Raw genomic sequence first — 16,820 nt, 5'->3', positions numbered from 1 at the left:
GTCGAGATTATCGCCTGCAGTTAACTGGCTCAGGCAACAAGGAGAGTGGCAGGAGGTGAAGAGCAATAACAGAGTCGTGGGTGGTGGTAGTGTGCGGCCGCAGGAGAAGCGTGGCACGGCTCCCCTCGGCAGCTCTGCCCCTCGGCTCTGTTTGTGGGACTGCTCGTACCGTGCCCCTCGCAGCTCCGGCAGCCCTCATTTCCCAGTACATTCTTCCCTCCTCAGACGATGTGAGGCGAAACAAGAGCATGGAACTGAACGTGACTTCTTTTTTTTTTTTTTTTTTTTTGAAGTACTGTATTAAAACCTATTTGAAGTGGAAGGGTACCACAGCTGAGTAATGCTAAACCCCCCTCCCTGTACTCCATAAATCCACAGTATATGTTTTAGACTCAGCCTTTGTGAGATTGCATGCCAGCCTTGCTGAACACGTGTACCTTCTCCTTTCCGGGCGGTAGCTTTTGGGGGATTATTTGTTTTCCAAGGCAGCCAAACCTCAAGGAGGAAAACTTACCATCAGGCTCTGTAAAACAAGCTTTGCAGATTCCTCTTCCCTGAAAACTGAGAGTGCATGCAGGTTGGTGAGGGTGTCCGTGTGCCGCCTTCTAGATGATGTGCGTAACATCTTTGTGCTCTTTGTCATGTAGCCATCTCGACTGTCTTGTCCTGAATGGTGTTTATGTGGCAGCGTTACAAAAATGTGGGTTGTTAGCTGTGAATCTTACGCTGTTTGTGCTTTTTGGTTTGTTTTTTTTTTTTTAATCTGCTTTTCTGGTTTGTTAATACTATCAAAGGGGCTATTGGTTTATTTTTCTTTAAAGGAAGAATAGTTTAAGGTAACTGGGACCCTAGTTCCTAGTTTTGCCAATAACCACCTAATCTGGCACAGAATAACCTGCATCTCAGTTATATGTAAAACAGAGCTACCCCTTGCCTATTTTGCAGTCTTGGCAAGCGTCTTAAAAACTTCAAACCAACGCAGATAGCGGGCACCCATTTCATGTGTAATGTTGCAAACTAATGACTGCTTTGTTTTATGGAACTGCTTCTCTGCAAAACAGACGTGTCTGTAGGCTGGGTTTCCTAGTACATCTTCCCATTTTTCATTTCTTTAAACTTTTTCCATTTTAGCTTAGATGGCTGATTTTATTTTTAGGTCTGATGATGAACAGAGTTCAGCGGATAAGGAGAGACTTGCCAGGTAGGAGAATGGAGATTTCAAGCATGGACAAGCAGAGTATTTCCTTTCCTTAATGTTTCTCTAGGCATCCCTTCTCTTTTTTTCCCCTCCCTCCTTCCCTCATCTGCTGCAGTAGAGGACTTGAAACTGAACAGACTTCTGGAAATTGCTGTGTAATTGGAATTAGGAGGGGAAAGGCATTTAGTCCCCTTGTGAGAATGTCTTTGGGGAGTACACAAAAGGATTTGTTTGCCAAAGGCTGCAGGCTAGAGCCTGGTTGGGCCATTGCTTTCACTGAGTACTGTAGCTTTGCTGACCTGAGCTAAATACAGTTTCTCATGTGCTGGATCAAGGTGCCAAATGGCCCGTTCTCACCTTGGTAAGGTTTTGTCGCCCAAATACTGTTGTACTATCAAACCAGACATTAAAAAGTGTATTAGTTCAGGTTATTTCTACCCCTTGAAACCTTCCAGGAAAGGTGACGTCCTGCGCATTACAGTGATTTAGGCTTACCAAAAACAAGATTATTTCCCCCCCATCTCCTCCCACCCCCCAAGTTCCTGTTTGTAACTAATGAGGGACTGTGGCTGAAATTGCAAACTAGTAATTTTGAATGCTGTACCATCAATACAGAAATGTACCCCGAGAGCGCTGCGTGCAACTGCGGCTGGTTGAGATGGTGTGTTGTCAGGACTGCATTTCTCCAGCAGAAAAACACCAGCTCTCAATGTACCCTTCCCCATTCCCAGCTGCAGAGTAAAAATTGCTTAAATCCTCATCAAGGTTTCTGTCGCTTGCCACCCACAGCTGGTTACTGCTGCAGAGCTGAGGGTTGGTAATTTGTGAAGAATGGCTTGTTTTGTGGCTTGCCGTCCTGCAGACTTACCCCGTAACTTCTTAGTTCCACCCTAGGCTTGTTCTTAAGCAATGCACAGGACTAAAAAGATTGTTTTGAGTGCTGAAAATGCCACAATTCTGGTCAGTTTATTGCCTGCTGGACGGTTTTAAAACAAAAAATGACCCCCAGACACAGCCTTTCCTAACTGCAGTATTGCATAGCTTAAATATTTGAGGAGATAAGGAAACCCTAGAGGTGGGGCCTGTGAATGCAGCAAAGAGCAGTGCTTTTCAGGGGTTTCTCCTCCTGTGAAGTAGTGACCCTTTCCTCTGTTCCCAATAGTCAGTTATTGCTGTCGTGCAAGAGCCTGTAGTAAAGAATATTTGGCAGTGGGGCAAGGAAAATGTCTGGTGGTTTCCCAGTAGCTTTTGTAGTGGAGGCAGCTTCCTTTTCCCACTTGAGCATATGAGTTTGGAGAAACTGAATTAAAGGTGAGTGTGATAATTGAAACACTTCTTTTTCTGAGTATCAGTCTCTTGCAGCAAGGAGCAAGGTCACTGAATGATTGCACACACCTGGTAGTGATAAATGCTCCATTTTTGTATTTATCCTCTCTAATTCACTTGCCTGTCTGTGTTCCTTCCAACACTTTCATCTTCTTTCATTTCCCACCATGTGCTTCCTTGCATCCGATCCATCCTTCTCTATAGGAAACCTGGCTTTTAAGTTCTGTTTTGAAAAACCCACCTTAGTAACCCAGTTAAGCTACATATACTGGACAAAAAGAACCAAGTCCAAACAGGTTACCTTCTGATCTCCGGGGGTTGATGGGGACTGTGCCCTGTGAGCAGACTTGTAAAAGGTGTGAGAAGAACCTTTTTAAGGACTGTACGTGGGCCGTATTCGTGGTGGTGCCTCTTTAGAGGTTTGCGTGCACCACCTGGTAGATGGTCCATCCATGCTGGCCTTGATCCGTACAGAAATCAGGTGTATATCTGCTCTAAAGCTTTCCCTCGTGCCACGATATTGTAAAAGGCTCTGGATGTAACTGAGAAGTGTCTCCATAAAGGCACTGCAAGGTGAGACTCAGCTGTTGTAGTTTAGGTGCCCAAGTCTTGGCTGGCCTCCTTGTATGGCTATCGGAGACAGATGGGTGTCTGCAAAGTGCTGGTGGAGGGGATTTGATTCATCCTGGGACAAACAGCGGGTGGGATGAGTCTTTGTGGGCTGTCTGCACCAGTGCTGTTTAAAAGCAGATTTCCTCAGTAGAGTGAGGTGAACCCCACTTTGAGAGCAGAGGCCGTGGCAAAGGAAGAAACCCTTTGGCTTGCTGCAGCGTTGTGGAATTGATGGGGAAGCGTCTTTCTCTGCTAAAATAGCGTAGCCTAGCTCCTTGCCTTCACCAGGTACCGGGGAACAACTGAGGTGATGTAAAGGGAGGCTGTTGCCCGCAGCAGAGAAGGTCCAACTGTAGACTCTCCTCCTTGCACTTGTTCCTGTGTTCCTTTGTGCACGCCCAGCATGTGAGGCGCTTGTAGCCCTTCTAACTCCTGACGACCCTGATGCATCTCTGTGTTTTGCACTCTGGCCTTGTTGGAAGCGTTGATGTGGGGAAATGGCTGAGGCTTCTGGCCCCTTGGTAACTTCGTTTCCCTCCTCTCCTCCCTGGCCTTTTGCAGGGAAAATCACAGCGAGATTGAACGTAGGCGAAGGAACAAGATGACTGCCTACATCACAGAGCTCTCGGACATGGTGCCCACCTGCAGTGCCCTGGCCCGCAAACCAGACAAGCTCACCATCTTGCGCATGGCTGTCTCTCACATGAAGTCCCTGCGCGGCACAGGCAATACCTCCACTGACGGCACCTACAAACCCTCCTTTCTCACTGACCAGGTCTTGGCTTGATGCTGCTTTCTGGGAAATACTGCAGTCATGGGGGGGAATTAAATTGTGGGTGGGGGGAGGTAGGCACCTGGGGTGGGTGTAGGGGGTGTCAGCTGCTTGGCTCTGGAGTTAAGAGCATGTCTGTCTGTCTGAATGCAGGAACTCAAACACCTGATCCTAGAGGCAGCCGACGGCTTTCTGTTCATAGTGTCCTGTGAGACCGGGAGGGTGGTCTATGTCTCTGATTCGGTCACTCCCGTCCTGAACCAGCCCCAGTCCGAGTGGTTTGGCAGCACCCTGTACGACCAGGTGCACCCAGATGACGTGGGCAAGCTGAGGGAGCAGCTCTCCACATCGGAGAATGCCCTGACAGGTAAAGCAGCCTGGGGAGGGATCGGTGGGAGTGGGCAGGGTGAAAGCCTGCAGAGGACTTGGATTAAAACCTTCCCTTTGTAGAAGGAACCAAACCCTGGTGCCTTTCTAACAAGGATCCTGCAGCCCCCCCTGAGAATGCATCTAAAGGTACCATTGGTGACACTTGTGTCTTGCTAGTTTCCTAATCCGTTACCTGGTGCCTGTGTTGGGGAAAGGACTCGTGTTGCAGCAGCATCTTGTTTTCTCTTCTTTCTTTAGGCCGCATCCTAGATCTGAAGACGGGGACTGTCAAGAAGGAAGGCCAGCAGTCCATGAGGATGTGTATGGGCTCCCGAAGATCTTTCATCTGCCGAATGAGGTAATGAAGAGATTCCCTGGGGAAATCTTACTTGAGCCTGAAGCTGATCTTCCTTCCTGGCTGCCTCATGCTTTTATTTCAGCTTTCTTCGCTCATTTCATTCATTTTTTTGCTCATGTCTATTTGCTCATATACATGATCTAACGTGGCTGAGCGGTTCACACAAAGCTGACGGTCGAGTTCTTGAGGTTTTTCTTTGCCCTATGCTAAGATAACTCTCGAGCCTGTTGTAGAAGATCTACTTTCAAGTAGCAGTTTGTTTTGACCCCATGTGTCACCTCCCTTAAAGTCTGTAGAAGGAGGGCTTTTTGCTTGTGTGATGGAGAATCAAAGGTTCATCCCTGTTTATAGAGTGCTTCCTCTTATACAAGATTATGAAATCGTTCTGATGTTGACCAAGAAAGATAAAAGCCTTTCTGCTCGCGTTTCTCGTTCTGGTACAGGTGTGGCAACAGCTCGGTGGATCCAGTCTCTGTAAATCGTCTCAGCTTTATGAGGAATCGCTGCAGGTAAATAATACCAGCATTACGGGCAAGCGCGCGGCGTTGCTGGGAGCGAAATGAGCTACAGCTCCGTCATCAGAGTGGCGGGGACGCGCTGTGGTGAGCGTGTGTAGGGTAGGCTAGTACAGCTCATTGAAGAGTTTAGATGGAGCTGTGGGTAGAGGAACCAAAGTACCACCACGTTGAGGAAGATAATCCTGGGGGAGATTAATCTTTCTTTATGCCAAGATTGGATTTGAAGTCAGTTTAACACCATGTATTCTTCGCGCTGTTCTTGTTGCCCTCTGGTGTATATTGTCCCTTTTTAATTTGAAATTGAGATAGATTCCAGCCTAATCTGTTCTTGAACCTCTTGCATTTATGTTAAGTCTTTGTTCTTTTTTTTTTTATCCTGAAGAGGTTCCATGGAAGCTTTTTTAAAATACAAGTAGAAACCCTGCCTGACCTTACCCCAGTGTAATATATAGCACAATCGGACTGTTTCTCTCTCCCCAGGAATGGCTTAGGTGCCGCAAAAGATGGTGAACCTCACTACGTTGTGGTGCATTGCACGGGTTACATAAAAGCCTGGCCCCCTGCAGGTAACGACAGCTGAAGTGTTCGGTTGTGGCTGTTTTTAAGAGCATATGGTCTGAAGTTGGCCGTTTTCTGAACTGAATGTGCCGGCAAATGCTTTCCAAATGTATCCTGCCACTTATTTTAGGATGGAACTAATTTTTGCAGATGCTGGATCAGAGCTTTGTGTCTCTGAACTGTAGAGGATGAAAATAATATTACAGTGTCTGATACGCTAGCTTGGGCTGGAAGTTACAGAGAACTTTAATTAACCCTTCTGGCAAAAAAGAAAAGGGAGGGGGAGACAACTTAACTTACTAAATTCCTTCATGGGAAAGGCTATTGACTTACAATACAGGGTGGAGAGGTGTATTGAAGTCAGAACTGCATGTCTTTTTCCTCTGAAATCAGCAATTTTTCCTGTATTAACCTTGCTGGAATTTTTTGGCACTCCTCTCAGGTGTTTCGCTGCCTGATGATGACCCGGACGCTGGCCAGGGCAGCAAGTTTTGCCTCGTGGCTATTGGCAGGCTCCAGGTGGGTTCATCATTGCCTTGTCCTAAAAGCCCGCAGAGTTAAACTGTTCTGTCTGAAGATGTTTCCTGATTGCCACGAATGCGGCTGCGGGGCTGGCTGGTCAGGAGAAAACAGCCCTTCCAAGATTCGCTAACACTGTACCTGTCTCACCGTGCAGGTCACTAGCTCACCCAACTGCACAGACATGAACAATGTTTGTCAGCCAACAGAGTTCATCTCCCGACACAACACCGAAGGCATTTTCACCTTCATAGATCACCGCTGTGTGGCTACTGTTGGCTACCAGCCACAGGTGAGAAAATGGTAGGAGTTTTCTAAGAACGAACTGCTGTTGACACTTACCCCCCTCTCTTGTACATCGTGGCTCTGCTTGTCTAACAGATCTGATAAAACAATGCCCAGGGCCTAAACCAAACATGTGTTTCTTCTCCACCAGTTGCCTTTTCATGTGCTTTTCTAAGTACTTTGATCATTGGAAGGATGGGTGGCTCTGGATTATGTCTAATGTCAATTAAGACGGTTTTTGCCTCCATTTAAGTTAAAGATCAAATGTTAAGTCAACCGCTGTTGTGCTTCTCTTGAAAATAAAGCACGCCAGTTCCCGTCCTTGGTTTGTGTAACAGTGGTGTGGTGGGGGAGCAGTAACTACCTGTCCAAACTGGAATTAATGAGGCAGACCTGAAAGAGGGAGTCTGCCTGCCAGATGAACTGACTTGATCTCTCTCCCAATTCCTTTAAAATCAGGAACTTCTGGGGAAAGACATTGTGGATTTCTGCCACCCAGAAGACCAGCAGCTTTTGCGGGACAGCTTTCAGCAGGTAAAACGCCTCAGCTACCCCTTTGCATGCAGTGTGGTGTTCAGACTGGAATCTGTCTTGGCGCTTGCAAAGCAATGAAACTAATTGGAAAACCAAGAGAAAAATAAACCTTAGATATTTCTCCTTTGTCCAATGGCAAACAGTTACAGAACATAGTCACATAATGGTAAATATGCAGAATAAACCAGAAGCATCTGATGTTTAACTCTTGAATTCATCCTCTGGCTGCTGGCCTGGTCTGCTTTTAGGGCCAGAGGTGTGGCTACAAAGTGCCTACTTGAATGCCATGCTTCTGTGGCTGAAACACTGGTTCATCTCTAGGGCCCAGCCCAGTGCTGCAGAACTCGAAATGGATGTGGTTTGCTTGCCCTGTTGTCGTTACTCTTATTTCTGAGGGCGTTGGACTTGTGGCAGGGCAGGTAAGACTGCCCCTGTGCTTTCATGACTCCAAAAAGTAGCCGCTCATATCCATTTGTCCAAATAGTTGGAATCAGAAGCAACAGCATGTGCTTCATTTACTGGAAGCTTTTCCATACATCTCACCGGTGCAAAGAGATAAGAAAAGCGGAAGCCAAAAAGGGGATATTAGATTCCCTTCCCATATCATTCGGGAATCAAACCAGCATCAGGGAACGGTGGCAGTGCCATTTAGTTGGGGAAGACTGAGATACGATCTTGGAGGCTTTGAGGCAAAGGGCCATCGCAAGGTTTCAGCGGGGGGTGGCTCAGAGGCAGGTTGCTCTTCAACGCCTTCTTTTATCAGGTACTACTGATGGCATTACGTTTTTTTAGGTGGTGAAGTTAAAAGGCCAGGTTCTGTCAGTCATGTTCCGATTCCGATCCAAAAACCGGGAATGGCTCTGGATGAGAACCAGCTCCTTTACCTTCCAGAACCCCTACTCGGATGAAATTGAGTACATCATCTGTACCAACACCAACGTCAAGTATGTACATGGAAATGACTTGCCAACCACCAGTGATAGCGCACGAACCTGATGGGATCCTGTCCCAGAATAACCAGCAGCACAGAACTGCGGGAGTTTTGGCCTCTCCCCCTCACCAACCTCCCCGTCAATTTGCACAGGCCCCGGAGAAATTGCCAGGTCCCATGAGCGCTCTCTTCCTGGGCCGTGGCAGGCACTAGAGGACTATAAAGTGCAAGAAATTCAATCCCTTTGGCTGTCTCGGTTGTGTGGCTTAGCAAGCTGGCAAAGTTCAGCTCCAGCAGTGCCTTTTTTAACTCTGGTTACTGGAGCGAGTCTCCTGTCTGTGTGTCAGAGCTAATATTAGCGAAGTCCGCCTTTGAATGTAGCTCTTGGACTCCTGTGACAGTCCGGAGAGGCAGCTGGGCCAGAGAGTGGCTTTTCACGTGAGCAGGACTGTCTGCAGCTGGTGGTAGAAAGTAAACCTTTATTTTTCTCCACTGCTGTAGTTTTGTCCTTGGATTCAGAAGCGAGCTCCAGTGGGCAGCCTGCTTCCATTGCTGCTCTCCTTTTCTCTCTCTCGATCGTTGGTACGTCTCCTTTGGGAGTGAGCAGAGCTGCTCTGTCTTCCCAGGAGTGAGCTCCAGGCCCCTTACAGAAGAGCAGCAACTGAAATAAAGGCCAAAAATATTCTTGCATGTGACTCCTAAGTGCAGGCTGGGGGAGTGCAGCAGATGGAGTCTCTCCACCAGGCAAGCAGAAGGCTAGATTGCTTGTGGGCAGGTGAAAAGCCAGGATTTTTTTTTTTTAATGAGGCAATGTCCTAGAGTGCAGGTAGCACTTCTTCCCTTCCCGCAGCTGGTGAGCTGATGCCTTCTGATGAGAAAGTATTGAGTTGAGCAGTGACAAATCCCTCTGGCTTTAACGAGCTGTGGTGCGAGCGCAGGGCTGAAATCTGATGCAGATCTGATCCAGGCCTTAATTCCTGTCCTGCTGTTAGAGAGATATCTCTTTGAACTCATTCATTCCACACGCATCCATTCTCACATCCATACTACGCTTCTAAAAGCACTGCATAAGTTCAGAGCAGAGAAGCAGCGATCTGTGTCTGATTGTGTTTTGAGTGTGTTTTATCTATGTGCGTCTTTGCTAGGTTATCTGTATTGTTTCATCTTTGAGATCAGGTACTACTGAAGCAGCAACTTGCAAAAGAAGTCCTGAGAAAATGCTGGATTTTTATTCCTTTCTTGGGGGGGTTAAACAGTACCTGACTTCTGACAGTTAACAGAAGAGCAGAATGAACTCCACCAACATCTTGGGCTTAAAACCTAAAACTGCTGGTGGTCTCTGCAGGCACCAGCTCTGGAGTGGCTGACATAGAGCTGAATATAAAAATCTTGGGGGTTTTTGAGTTCTTTCAACCTTTGCTTGTGCTTTAAGGATGATGCAGGTCTGGCCGTGCTCCTGGTGTAGGTTATTGATTGCTCCCGCTCGGTGACTGAGTGGGAGGGGCAGAGCCCTTTGGCTCCCAGCCCGTTAGCATTATATTACACACCACCCCCCTTTCAGAGACCACGGAAACCGAGTGGAAGGATCCTTCACTCGAACAGGTTTTGCAAAAGCAAAGCTTCCAATCTTGTCCCAGACAGGCGCACTCTCCTACACGCAGTAGCCAACTGTTTGCTTTCGTTTGGTATCTTTAAATACGTTTTTTTCTTTTTTTTTTTTTCTTTGCTTTGAAGGAACTCGAGCCAGGAGTCTCGGCCTGCCCTGTCAAACTCCATGCCGAGGCCCCAGCTGGGGCAGAGTGTCAGCCTTCCCCTGGAGATGGGCACGGCCCAGCTGCCCTCAAGGTCAGGAGGTGCTCAGCTCCTTTTACCGTGCCTCTCTTGCTGGTTCTGCCCTCCTCTCACATAGCCTTCCTACCCAAACTTTCCTCTCTGCAGCAATGAACTCCTCTGCGCTAATGAATCATTGGTGTAACCACAGAGTATCTGTTCCCTTGGCAATCGTTTTTAGCAGCCGGTGTTCTCCTGTTACAGAGACTTTCTATTTTAGGCAGCAGCAGCCTCCACAACAGACAGAACTGGAAGTGGGCCCAGGAAGGGAGAGCCTGTCTGGTTACGACCACTCACAGGTAAATCAACAGGGGTTTCGATTACTCCTTGTATTTGTTGTCCTGCATTATTTAAATTACCTTTTGCTGGGGCTTTAAAGGTGGCCAAACAACATTCACTCAAGGCTGCTGAGAGTTTGGAGAGGGAGGTGTTCTGGCTTGGGTTTTGCTGGATCTGCGTGCCTGATGCTGATCTGCTGCTGTGGCATCCTCTCCACTCTGCCCATGTCTGTGCTGCCAGTCCTAAATGGCCACACTGTCGCGATAAAACACACAGGAAGCCGGAGAGCAGCCCGGCCTCTTGCCTGCAAAGCCCTCGGCTGTTCTCCCTGCTGGCTGCAACACCTCTGGCTCCCTTTGTGCTTGAGGTGCTGACAGCTCACGTCTGTCCCCGCTCCCAGGTTCCCGTTCAGCCTGTGACCGCTGCCGGCCCCGAGCACAGCAAGCCCTTGGAGAAGGCAGAGAGCCTTTTTAATCAGGAGCGGGACCCAAGGTTCGGCGAGATCTACAGCGGTATCAATACAGGTGAGGGGTGTTGGGCTGTGAGACATGGCCAACAGCACGTCGCATCTTCATCCAACTTCAGCTGCAGTCCAAGTGCTCTTTGCTCTTTCCTAAGTCACCCAGAGCAGTTCTGGGTGCTGTGACTGTGTTGTGGCGGCCCAGTCTTGCAGAATAGTGCAGATTTTGATGCCAAGTGGATAATTCCAGACTATGCTGATACGCCAGTGTTTTGCTGGAGAGGTGTGAGAAGGCAGTGCGTGATAAGGTGTCCCTTGCTCTGTGTTACTGCGCGCCTTAGTCTCATCCTTTGTGCTTGTCCCCAGAGAGCAGTTCTCCGTGTTCCTGGTCTGGGCAGAGAATGTAGTAGATGCTCTAACCGCAGAGGACTTTAATGCAAAGTTTATTAGAAAATGGAGAGGAAATCAAATTAAACAGGCTTTACAAAACCATCTGGAGTCCGTGTCTGGATAAAGGACATTCATGTTTGATGCTTTGGCTCAAAATGGTCTTCCTTTACACGAGCATGTCTCTTGCAACTGCTTCTCTGTCCCTGCAGCTGAGACATTCTTAGCCCTGACATGAATGAACCTCTCTCCACAGACCAGAACAAAGCCATTCCTGCCAGCACAGTGCCTGCCAACCAGCCCCTCTTTACGCAGGGAAACACCTTCACCCCATCGCGACCTGCCGAGAACTTCAGGTGAGGCTTCCTGTGCTGTGCTTTGGGTGGCCTCGCGTTCCTTTTGTATTGTCCTGCAATTGTTCCTGTTCTGTCTGTGCGTCCTTCTGCCACAGCTGAGTGTTCCCAGCCTCTGTCTGCACGGTGGCGATTGTCTATAAATTGTTCCCATGTGCTGTGCACAGAAAATATGGGGGGAACACATGCAGACATGGGTTTCTTTGAGGAGTGGGGGTGAGAAGGGTTCCTGCCCTCCTGCCTGGTGCTGCTTTGCTCCTGGTCAGAGGCGCAGGAGCTTTGAGGCTGGGCAGAGTCAGCATGGCCCTTCCTCTGCTGTGCCGGTCCTCACCCTCATCTTCGCCTCCCCAGCTACTGCCTCGATTCCCTGGTAGCCCTCTGCTCTGTTGCTGCCAAAGCTTGTCCATGGGATAGCTGTGCCTCTCGGCCGTGCTTGGACTGAAGCCCAAGAAGAGCTGGGTGAGAGGAGCCTGGCTCAGTACCCCAGCAGCTCCTGCCAGTTGTGCCCACAGCAGGGCAGCGGGATGGGCACTGGCACACGAGTGAAGTTACCCCACGTTTCTGGGCTCATTTACCCCCACTGATAGCTCACACGGATGGCGTTTGTCCCTCTTCGTCCTCTACGTGATACCTAGTGTCCTAAGAGTGCCTCTTCTGTCTTCCAGGAGCAGCAGCATGGTGCCTCCTGTGAACATTATTCAGCAGCAGCCCTCGTCAGCAGGCCGGATCTTAGCACAGATTTCGCGCCACTCCAACCCAGCTCAGGCCAGCGGAACTAACTGGGCTCCGGGGACACGGCCAGCATTCACGCCCCAGGTAGGAAAGCCTGAACCCTGGGTGCGGGCCCTGAGTCCCTGCAGCTTTACAGACCCTTCTCGCCATCGTGAATCAGCCTGCTCTGACTCTCTAGCTGAGTGCTGGAGCGATGCCACGTGCCCGGGCGCTTTTTCCTTTGCGGCCAGTCCAGCAACTTCTCACCCTAGTGAAGACAAGGTTCAGAATAAATACCTCTCTCTCCTTTCTCTCTTACAGCAAGTGGCATCCCAGACGGTGAAGACTCGGCCCCCTTCCTTCAGCATGGGGACTTTCCAAAGCACCCCGTCCTCCTTCAGCCCCATGACCGCACCTGGCTCTACAGCTTCCCCTACCGGCGCGGCTTACCCGAACCTTGCGAGCCGTGGCACTGGCTTTAGTGAGTATGGCGTGGGGTGCTGGGGAGGTTGGGGTGGCAACAAAATCCCGTCGGAGGAAAGCTGGGAACCTCAGTCAGATACAGCCTTGGTGTGATGCGATCTCCTCTCCATTGTTTTCTGGTGTATGTTGGGAATGCCCAAATGTGGAGAGCACAGCTAAATCCCTACTCTGGCTAACACCGTCCTTATCGCCTTTAACCATTGTCCCAGCGCAAGGCTCCAGAGCAGATGAATTTTGAACCATTTCAAGGCTGACTGGGAGGAAACAAACCCCTCCGGGACCTCCCCTCCATTTGTTCTTGTTCTGCCCCATAGGTGGGTACTGACAAATACCTTAATGCATGTGACAGTTGAGTGGCTTTTCCTGGAGGGGACATCCTACCCTGTGACCCATAGGCACCACCCAACGAGTTGTGCGCTTCCCAGTCCCGTTAAAGGATCCCAGAAACCACGGCTCTGCACCGGGAATCCCTTATTGACTTGTTCTCTGTTAAACAGCCGCAGAGGCAGCGCAGACCCCTGCCCCGTTCCAGACGCGGGCAGCCGAAGGTGTGGGGATGTGGCCGCAGTGGCAAGGACAGCACCACGGCCCGGCCTCCGGGGAGCAACACGTGCAGCAGCCGCAGCCAAGCCAGCCTGAGGTCTTCTCAGTAAGACGGTGCTTTTTTTATCCTCCCGAGTGAGGACTGGTGTGGGCCGATCTTGTGGGAACGAATGGGCTTTGCTTCCCAAGTGTGGGCAGGTGGCTGAAGCGCCGAGAGCTTGTCCCTTTAGTTGACAATGTCTGGTGAGGGCTCAAACTTGGGAGTAACCTGATGGAGCTGGAATGGGAAAGGGGAGGCAGAAAGGCCTCAGCTGGCCTGGCTTTGTGTCTTGGTTTGTTGCAGGATCAGTGTGAAATTCTAGCAGCTCCGCAGCTGAATTAACCCTTCTAGCTCTAATTAAAAACAATAACAAAAGAGCCAAACGCCTCCCTTGAAGTAATAAAGTGAAGATAACTCTTGAGAGTTCATATTCTTGTGGGTTGCTGCCCCCTGCTTTCAAAGGAGTCGGTGCAGTCACTGCTTGTGACTTAAATTCGCTGCTCTCCTACGGCCTTGGACACAAACCCCGTGTGCCCGTGGGAGGGAAGGGGCCATCCCGGTATGCGGTGTCTGCTCTGGCAAACTCCTCCGGCCCTGAACTGCCAACGTGATGTTCTAGTCCAGGTAACGACTCTCTCCTTTTACCCTCGCAGGACATGCTGACAATGCTGGGAGACCAAGGACCCAACTACAACAACGAAGAGTTCCCAGAGTTGAATATATTCCCTTCTTTTTCAGAATAAAATAAGCCCTAGGGGGGGAAGCGAATTATAGCTCTATATAATATCCACGTGTAAAGGAAAACACCTAAGTCTTTTTTTCAAAGACTGCTGAACTTTCTGAACACTTCCTACCTTCCGGAGGCGAGACTTTGCCCGGCAGCCTGGAGGAGGGCTGGCCGTGCTGCGGGAGGAAGATGCTGTGGTTTTGGGCTCCTCCTCTGCGCGGCGCTGGCGGCGGGGGACTGTTCGCCTGGAGGCCTCAGGACTCGAGTGCTGCGAGAGCGGCTGCGCTCATTGACCAAAGGCCCCGTGTTTCCGGAGCCGCTCCCTCGCGGTTCTCGTTCTGCACGCTGGGTTGGTCGGAGGGATTCCTGTCTGGATTACAGACAGCCCTTCCAAACTCATAAGGTGGCTTTTACTGTTTTTATTTTCAATCTTCTATACCGTGACTCTTTTTCTATAAAACACAAAAGTATTGTAACTTTTTAAATATTGGAAGAAACTCTTCCAAGCGTTAACCCTGTATAATGCAATTCTGGAGGATGCTTGCGTAGGAATCCTTGTGAGGATTTCTCTTGTCGTGGCTTTCTCCTTGAGGAAGCTTGGCCGTCCTCGGAGGGTTGTTACTGCGTCTCCGGTCCGGGGTGCTTTACGCAGAGATTCCCATGTTGGCAGGAACCTCGGTGTTTGTGTGGATGCCGTCGCTCTTCTGTGAACTGTGCAATGAATGTGGGCCTCTGTAGTCAGCGTGACCGATCGACTCCCTCGGGGCCCGGTCATTCCTGTGAATGACGGGATAGTTACGAGCCATAAAAATATTATCTATGTAGCTTTGTTCTCGATGCATCAGTTTTGCAGCTGATGGTTTTCTGTGCTGCCACGAACCAATGTTTCAACAGGCTTTTTGTCAGCTTCTGGGGCTGGGGGGGGGGAGGGAAAAAAAACTGCTCCGCACTGTCCATGCAATTGTACCACACGTAGGTGGAGTTCCTCGCCTTCGTTTTGGAGCTGGGCGTCTGGTTCCCCGCACAGAGGGGCCCTGGATTCCTTCGGGGCCTTGCTGAGGAGTTGCGGTTTTTCACTACATGCTCTGAATGGCAGTATTTGCTTTTACGTCTCCTTAAAGAAAAATCCATGCCATATGATGACCCTGTTGCCAAATCACAAAATGGAGGAGAGCAGGCGAAGATAGGGAACAGAATTATTTTTTTTTATATATATATGATTTTTTTTTTTTTTAAATTTTAAAGCTTTGAATCTTCTGGCTTCTTCAGTGGAAAAAAACTTGCGGCAACTCCTGGTCTCCTCAGGGTGCGTAGGGGCTGGAACAACAGTTTGATTTCCTCCCCCTGTGATGGCGAGCCTTGCTTCGATTTCAACAGGAAAATTTCTTCATTGCAGCGTTGGACTTGGAAGGAAACTTGGCACAACTGCAGCGGGGGGAAGAATACGAAGCTTTCCTGGAAGGCTGGTTTTGTTTTGGATGAAATCTGGGTATTTTTCCCTCCTCCCTGCGCTGAGACCCCCAGGCTGGCTGGGAGCGCCCTCTCCGCCGGCGTGGGGCAGGCGGGGACGTGGCGTTTGGACTGATGGGTCTTGGTGCTGCCACGATGGGGGAGACGCTCCGAAGAGCGGATTTCGGAGACGTACTCAGCTGATAACATCCCTGTGGGGAAGGCTTTGAAATATTTGCATTGCTCACTGTCAAGTTCAGTGCTTGCAGAGACGTGGAGAGGTTCCTCTTGGTAGTGGAGCAGAAAGCTTTCAGGTTTCTCTCCTGCTTTTGTTGGAAAACTGAGATTTGGAGGATTTTTTTTTTAAATTTTTTTTTCTCTCACTTAAACCACCAAGTTCAAATTTAACCATGGAGAGGTGGGAACCTCCCATCAGGGAGTTTGGAAACGTCCCCTGAGCCACCCCCATCCTTTTACCCTGGGGAGAATGCTACCAGCAATAACCACGATGGGCCCCTCTTTGTCCGCAGCAGCCCCTCGCATCCTGCGCCCTCCCTGTGGCCGGGCTGGGGTGTTTTCTTGGGTTTAGAAGAGATGTATTTTGTAAAGCAGCAAGGTTTTAACCATCCCGGGTATTCGTACCGGGGCTCACAACGCCTGCTTGCAACACGAAGGGGGGGCACACGAAGGACCAGCGCTGAGCTGCACCGTCCTCCAGCGTCGCAGCCCCGTCGACCCCACCACTGCCAAAGGAGGAGGAAAATTCCCATTTCAGCAGCAATGGAGCCCTGGAGAACTGGACCTTTTCTGAAGCTCCGGCTCCGATGCTTTCTGGAGTGATGTCCGGCCGCTGGGCAGCAGCAGGAGCTGGACTTGCTTGTGGTGCTTCAAACTTCCTCCCCCGCAGTACGCTGGGCCCTGGGTGCCGCATGGATGAAAAGCAACGACTTCAACTCTACGTGTCCCCAGCTCAGAGCCCGTCTCTCCCTGAGCTGTCAGGGGTGACGCTGCCCTAGCGCTCCCCCCCCCCGCCAAGTTTTGGGTCCCTGCGATGGACAATTCAAGCTGCTGGGGAAAAGAAACCAGCTGAAGCAGCCGGCAAACGCCGAACCTGCTTGGCGACGCTGGCAGCAGCGGAGGACAAGGACTGGTGAGGGGCTGGCGGGGTCTCAGCATCTGATACCCCCCTGCCACGGGGTCCTGGGGGCTGTGGCGGGGCGGTGGGGGACATGGGACAGAGCTGGCGGGGAGAGGTTCTTTCTGTCACATCCTGTTTTGATAATTGTATTATTTTTCAATGTGTGTGTGGGGGGGGGTTATTTTGTCGTACAATCGCTTGGGGCAGGCTGGAGCCAAACCCCCTCCTCGGGAAGGGGGCCTGGTGTTGTGCCCAGGGCTCCCTCTCGTTGCAGGAGCTGCAGATGATTATATGTAGCAGAGATTTTACAACAAGATATTTTCCCTTTTTTTTTTTTTTTTTTTTTTTCCTCCAAAGCTGTGTCTCATTTCTGCCTTGCCCCCCTCCCCCCCCCTACTGTGGCCATGGTCACAAATCCCTGTCCTTGGCCTTGCAGCGGT

The 16,820-nt window shown here is 50.0% G+C and overlaps 1 protein-coding gene across 5 annotated transcripts in view; it reads left to right on the top strand.

The window, feature by feature from the left end:
- Positions 1–16,617, top strand: part of ARNT (aryl hydrocarbon receptor nuclear translocator) — a 28,115-nt gene extending 11,498 nt beyond the window's left edge. The window contains exons 5-24 of one of the 5 annotated variants that reach the window (XM_063357347.1): positions 1,157–1,201; positions 3,698–3,911; positions 4,062–4,275; positions 4,359–4,424; positions 4,536–4,635; positions 5,079–5,144; positions 5,634–5,719; positions 6,154–6,230; positions 6,388–6,522; positions 6,975–7,049; positions 7,842–7,993; positions 9,715–9,825; positions 10,031–10,109; positions 10,490–10,613; positions 11,193–11,292; positions 11,955–12,105; positions 12,322–12,481; positions 12,981–13,132; positions 13,720–14,196; positions 15,039–16,617. In XM_063357347.1, coding sequence (XP_063213417.1) covers positions 1,157–1,201; positions 3,698–3,911; positions 4,062–4,275; positions 4,359–4,424; positions 4,536–4,635; positions 5,079–5,144; positions 5,634–5,719; positions 6,154–6,230; positions 6,388–6,522; positions 6,975–7,049; positions 7,842–7,993; positions 9,715–9,825; positions 10,031–10,109; positions 10,490–10,613; positions 11,193–11,292; positions 11,955–12,105; positions 12,322–12,481; positions 12,981–13,132; positions 13,720–13,809 — 2,197 coding nt within the window. In that variant the 3' untranslated portion in view covers positions 13,810–14,196; positions 15,039–16,617. The remainder of the gene's footprint in view (positions 1–1,156; positions 1,202–3,697; positions 3,912–4,061; positions 4,276–4,358; positions 4,425–4,535; positions 4,636–5,078; positions 5,145–5,633; positions 5,720–6,153; positions 6,231–6,387; positions 6,523–6,974; positions 7,050–7,841; positions 7,994–9,714; positions 9,826–10,030; positions 10,110–10,489; positions 10,614–11,192; positions 11,293–11,954; positions 12,106–12,321; positions 12,482–12,980; positions 13,133–13,719; positions 14,197–15,038) is intronic. The other 4 variants (XM_063357348.1, XM_063357349.1, XM_063357350.1 and 1 more) reach the window with 4 other exon arrangements.
- The last annotated feature ends 203 nt before the right edge of the window (positions 16,618–16,820 follow it).

This window comes from Chroicocephalus ridibundus, chromosome 21, assembly GCF_963924245.1.
Source record: "Chroicocephalus ridibundus chromosome 21, bChrRid1.1, whole genome shotgun sequence".
NCBI classification, from domain to species: domain Eukaryota; kingdom Metazoa; phylum Chordata; class Aves; order Charadriiformes; family Laridae; genus Chroicocephalus; species Chroicocephalus ridibundus.
This window is presented reverse-complemented; position numbering and strand designations above follow the sequence as displayed.